The sequence below is a fragment of the Pieris brassicae genome, chromosome 9 (assembly GCF_905147105.1).
Source record: "Pieris brassicae chromosome 9, ilPieBrab1.1, whole genome shotgun sequence".
Taxonomy (NCBI): domain Eukaryota; kingdom Metazoa; phylum Arthropoda; class Insecta; order Lepidoptera; family Pieridae; genus Pieris; species Pieris brassicae.
In genome coordinates, this window is record NC_059673.1 from 4,979,017 (window position 1) to 4,985,155 (window position 6,139).

Here is a 6,139-nt window from a genome sequence, read left to right on the forward strand (position 1 = left end):
ACCGTTTTTGGTATGAGCGTCAGATTTCTGAATATGTTTTATGATAATTTGTGGGCAAAGTAAAGGGCAAGTAGGTGTTTAAGCTCCTGTGCCTGACACACGCTATCGACTTTTTGGGTCTAAGGCGAGCCTGTATCCACACGATGTTTTTCTTCACCGTTAAACAAAACCGAGGAAATGTTTAATGCGCATAGAAACTCCATTGATGCACAGTCGGGGATCGAACATAGGACATCAACGATGAGACTCGCACGCTGAAGCCACTAGGCCAATGCTGCTCATTTTCTTTAAAATGTATACACACAAATTAAATCAGTGTTATCATATAATCAACACCGACAAGAGTGGAAGCTGTAAAACAGAAATTAACCGGCTTGCCGATTAATTATAAGTGTTTATAGTACTTACTATTATTATTATTATTATATAACTCCAATCCTCGCCACTTATGCTTCTTTAATTAAAGGCAAATTGGTGATCAGCCTTTTGACACATAAATGTCCTAGCGATATTTTCCTTGCGAGTAAGTGTTATATTAATAAAAAATCATAATTAGCTTTCTTTAGGCTTGATTACGTGCTTATACAAAAGCCTTACCACAAAAGTCGCTATTTCAGGGTGATTCAGGTGGTCCGTTGTTATGTAAGGATCCAGACGATCCGTCGCGATGGTACGTGGGAGGTATTGTATCTTGGGGCATAAAATGTGCCCATCCCCGTCTGCCAGGCGTCTACGCCTACGTTCCCAAGTACATTCCCTGGATACAGAGACAGATACAACAGTACAACGACGACAAAGCACCCTCAGAATCAGACATTTGAGGTTTCGACTATTTGGTTAACAGAAAGCGCAACTACGGTAATGATTTTTAGTTCTATAAATTATACAAAGTCATTAGGCGAGTATCTTTGCATGTTTCAAATGTCCATTTATACAGTTGCGTTTTCAAAGATTTATGGACTTGACAATAATATTTGACTGTGAATAAATTTGTTGACAATAATCTGTGGCAAACGTATTTAATATGACAATAAAGTATAGTAGAATAGTATATTAATTGAAAATTATTCTTAACGTATGGAAAGATAATATTTTAAAGGATCACTCGTTTATAGTGACGTCATGCTGTAAGAACACAGGGCACCCGTCTTATTTTTACCCTAAAATTTACATTATTTATTCGAATTTTAAATAAAGCGAAGATGAAATTTTTTAAAATTATACCATTAATATATAGTAGGCTAACAGTCAATGAAATAATATATATGGTAAAAAAATCAGCTTCGAAAAATTGAAAATTGGACTCACCCACCCAATATTTTGCTCAACTGTAAGGCAATCGTTCAAGGTCTATCGTTCAATGTCATTAGTAATTACCATTTATAAGAGTTATTTCTTTTTAAAAATATGTATGTTATGAAAAAAAGGTGAAAAAAAGTATATTTTTTATTAAATTGAAAAGTATTTAAATGGGTTTATATACAGTGTATACTCTATATAACAACACTGAAGGGAAAATGCACAGTGCATATTATGGCGTAGAAAAAAAACGTATAATATAGATAATTAATCCAGGACTCCTACTTACTAGTCATGGTCAACAACAGTTTACGCGTACAAGCTAAACCAACCAAAGCCAATTGATTTCTGGAGTAGATTGATTTCCTCGTTAAATCGAGAGACGTTACATGGATTTTACACTGTATATAGCGGTCCTTGGTATACACGCAAAGATTTTATGTCTGCCCTGTGTTGTTACAACAAAATTTTGATGCTGTGATACTACGAAACCTTTATTATGAAGAAAGATTAACTTACCATAACGTGTCAATACTTTTATATACCTTTGACTTATTTCTCTCGATTTTTCTCGGGATGTCACTAAATATACACTAAATCGCTTAAGTAGGGTCGTGAAGCTTTAGCCTATAATTATAAGGTTTTATAAGCATCTTTATTTAATTGATGTTAGGTGTTAGAACGTATATCACTGGGTGTGTGTTTATTTATCGTAAAACTATAATTTTAACACAGCTATTTAATTCAGAAGTAACGGAATAAAAATTCCAAATATGGTTTGCGATACTATAAGCTTAGTTGAATGTAAATGAGACGCGATTAACGCGTCATAGTAACATAGCTTTAATAGGTATAAGATGTAGAGTAGACATGTTTAACGAGTTTCTTAACCCCTGTTCTTTTAAATACTTTGTAAGATTCCTCAGTATCAACTGTATAAATTCATACTTTTATTTTTCTACTCTATAGGTTAACTAACTATGCTCAAAGCTATTGTAATAGGTATTGCATATATTGACAATAAAATTAATATATAGATGTACAGGCGGCAACGTATCTATAGTGAAAGTGATAGTTAATAAATTTTTAGACGATTTTAGAAATAAGGGTCTTCCCTCCGATATGTATAAGTATTTTAAAGTGTGCAATATAATAAAAAAACATTTTAACGTATATAAACGTGAATTTAAATATAACATATATACTTATAAAAGACCTTAACTTTAGATTTGAGAAAATATTATATATTTAATGGCATTTTCTAGTTATTATTGACTATATTTTCTTTAGTACCAGCTCCGTGTATTACACGAAAAAAGAAAATTAGCAATATCATTTATAATCTATTTTATATATGAAAGGTTATTATAGTTCCAAATTATTTAAAAAAATACATTTATAATAACAAATTCACGATTACATCCGTTAAAGTTTTATATAAATGTATAGTATTCGCGTGAAAGACAATATTAAATTATAGTACATATTTAGCCATTTTTTTAAATGTAGTTACCGCAAATAAACCGTCATATTTTTCATGTAATTTCCAATTCTTAATAAAGTAATTTTAATTTTAAAGAAAAATTATTGCGAGTTGGTCAATTAAAGCTGGATGTACAACATACGTTTTCATAATCCAATTAAAATTTGGGATTTTAACTTTAATAACTACGTACTTAACGATATTCTCATATACGAAAATTATTTCTCGAAGCTACAACGTATCAGCTTTTCATGTTCCTTCTGTTTAGTTCCAAATTTACAGATTCTTAAGATTTTCATATAAATATGTATTCGCGCTAAGACCTCAAACGATGGCTACGTCTTAGTGTAAGTTGCCGTGTGTATGCAAAAGGTTGTCGACTTCTTATAAGTCCCTATCTATAACTCGAGCTTTCCACTAGTGTTATTGTGATTTTTATAATGAACTTGTATCGAATGTTTTCTACAAAATATATTCTACGAACATGTAGATTTTCCTTTTTATAACGAGCATTAGATGATGTAGTGACTGAATTTTGAGATTGCATTATCTAAGATGTTTTCTAGTTAGAAACAGTTTCTAATGAGTAATGAATGGAGTCTGTTTAAGCGTAGTTTTAGTAATAGGTATTAGTCAGCTATAGTCTCCCTTTTAAACTATTTATTTATGAATTAAAAGTTCTTATAGACTTTTATACCAATGTGTGTTTGTTGATTTAATTCCCCCTTATAGTTGCTTCTTCTAGACTGGTTAGTGCAAGTACATAAAATATAAATAAAACGAAATGCATTGGTATTTGGCTTTATTGTGAACATATTAAGTGTTCAGCACTAAGTGTTAATATACGAAGGTAGACACAAATATATATGATGTCGTATACCGTAGGTAATCGCTGTTACTTCAATTAGTGAAATGTATCGTGTTCAGGGCCTGACGGCGCCAGCCGGTTTCTGGCTCTTGATAAGTCTAAGTCTAAGTAGGGTTTAAACTAAGACCTACTGCCCACGGGACGACACTACCAGACACGCTGTAACGCAATTTCATCATACTACTGTACTACCATTTGTCAATCATGTTTTTGGGTTGGTAAAATACAATTAAAGGTTTCATTTCGTTGATCAGAAAGAACTAGTATAATAGTATATACAGTCAAAATCTTTTATAACGACATCGAAGGGACTACTCATATTTGGTCGTAAAAACCGATGACGTTGTATTAAGTAACTAATATAATTGAATTCAGCCAAGATCTTTGCTTTTGGTCAATTTAACCGATATGTTGTTCTAAATGATGTCGTCGTATACGGTTTTGACTGTAGTTTCATATTTCCCTTTGTTACATTACATATCGATTAAACAATTATATCTCCATGTAATCTAGGAATTGCAGCATTGAAATAGCGTTTCATCTTGAATATATAAAGTCAAATGGCGCCTACGTGGACAGTAGGTGCATATCTAAATGTTAATTAGTGACAATAAATATTTTGATAATGAAAATTCTAAATAGACGGTAGTTCTGTACTCCTAAATGACAATATAAGTTATCGGAAGGCTTGAATGAAATTATTTATTCATAGTTAAGTGAGAATGCTTTACGATAATGTAATGGTTGTGTTATAGATGTTTACTGTTTAGTGTAAATGTAGCAAATGAAGCATGTAACAATATATACATGTTAATTGTTGTAACTTATCAAACACACATATCTTTTACAATGGGTTATTGCGAGCGACTGATTCATATTTATTGGCAACAAATGAAAGGAAATTCTAGCGATGTAGTGAGCTTTCAGCTTGTGACTTCCCAGTTTTAAGTGTTGTAAAATAATAAAAAACTATTAAAAAAAACAATTAATTAGGATGGCATGTAATTGATAAGGTAAGTTCCTAATAAATGTCTTTGCTTATGTCATATAGTGTAGGTCAACTTCGTCATAATGCTGAAAGTCAGTTTTATATACAAAAAATACTAAAGATTGAATTTTTAATTCAAAATTCCTTTTATAGTAAATCATTATGAATATTAAAAGTTCCTTACAGTTAATTTTCGACACATAGCTGACATCTGTCAAGATCCTTTAAAACTTTTTTTAAAACGCCATTTTAATTTAAAACAAAAACATTGGCGATGATGAGCATGCCCCATGTCACGTCATGTCTGACATAAACCACAGTTGGAATAAAGAGTAAATTATTAATTTGTATAATTAAACACTATTTGCACAAAACTTTCCTCTTTTACTCTAAATCAGTCGCTCGTCAATATATTTTCAGAAATCATCAATTTATTATAATAGTCAATTGTATATCACTATCAGCTATAAGGCATTAAAATTTTTCGCGTGTTACACGCAGACAATAAAGAAACCGAGACAATAACGGTAAAGTATATGTAATGTATATCAAATTTTGTATTTTTTCATCGTCTAGGCTTGTAAACCTTTGTAGTATAGCGTAAGTTAGATCGAATAATAAAAAGATGGCAAGAAACGACCTAATATTTAATAACAAATTTTAAATTGTTAATCTCGCTGGCTCGTATGTCTAATGGTTACGTTACACAGTGGAATAGCATCCCAAAAAGCTGGCCAAAACCTCAAAATGTTCTCTAAGGGCTTTAACATTTTCTACTTAGTTGTCCATGGCGGACGTACGAAGTATTTTACTGGTATTAAAGTCACATACATACAACATGTACATGACTTGATGTTATGCCATCAATTGCGGTGTGATTTGGTGATCATAAAAACGGGATTTATTCATGTGATGGTCACGCTGGGTTACTCTTAATTCGTTACAGCTGGACTTGTCGGAATTTTTCAGCGCTTGACGCTTAGTCAAGACCCTCTTTTTTTCACACCATTTTTACATATCTCTATGGAAATTTTGTTATTGCCAGCCATTTAGTTATTATTAAATCTAATTCTTTGTTTAGATAATATTAGACACGCACAAAATATATATTTACAAAGCAGATGTTTAGACTTCTGTATATTTATATATATATATATATATTTCATTAAACGATTGATAAATTGCAATTGTCGTCGTTTTACTTCGATGATTCAGTGTTATCAAAATCTTTACAAAGCAGGTTACAGAATAGATAAAAAGGTTGGAAGCTTCGATATAACTAAAGTGGCATATTAAGTAACTCAATATTCGTAACGCTAATGTCACTAGTCAAAATATAAATGCTAAATACTGAAATCCGAATCAAAATAGCTTTAAATACAACGATTTCACAGAAAAAAACAGTATATTAAATATGATTGTTTAATCATTCGCTATAATGATTATATACGCTTTATACCTTTGGCGATGCCTCCATCCTTATTTATCTATTTCGTACCCT

The 6,139-nt window shown here is 31.3% G+C and overlaps 1 protein-coding gene across 1 annotated transcript in view; it reads left to right on the forward strand.

Moving 5' to 3' along the window:
• The window catches only part of LOC123714297 (atrial natriuretic peptide-converting enzyme-like), an 82,661-nt gene extending 81,354 nt beyond the window's left edge, over positions 1–1,307 (forward strand). Inside the window, exon 17 of the mRNA XM_045668513.1 lies at positions 618–1,307. Coding sequence (XP_045524469.1) covers positions 618–821 — 204 coding nt within the window. The 3' untranslated portion in view covers positions 822–1,307. The remainder of the gene's footprint in view (positions 1–617) is intronic.
• The last annotated feature ends 4,832 nt before the right edge of the window (positions 1,308–6,139 follow it).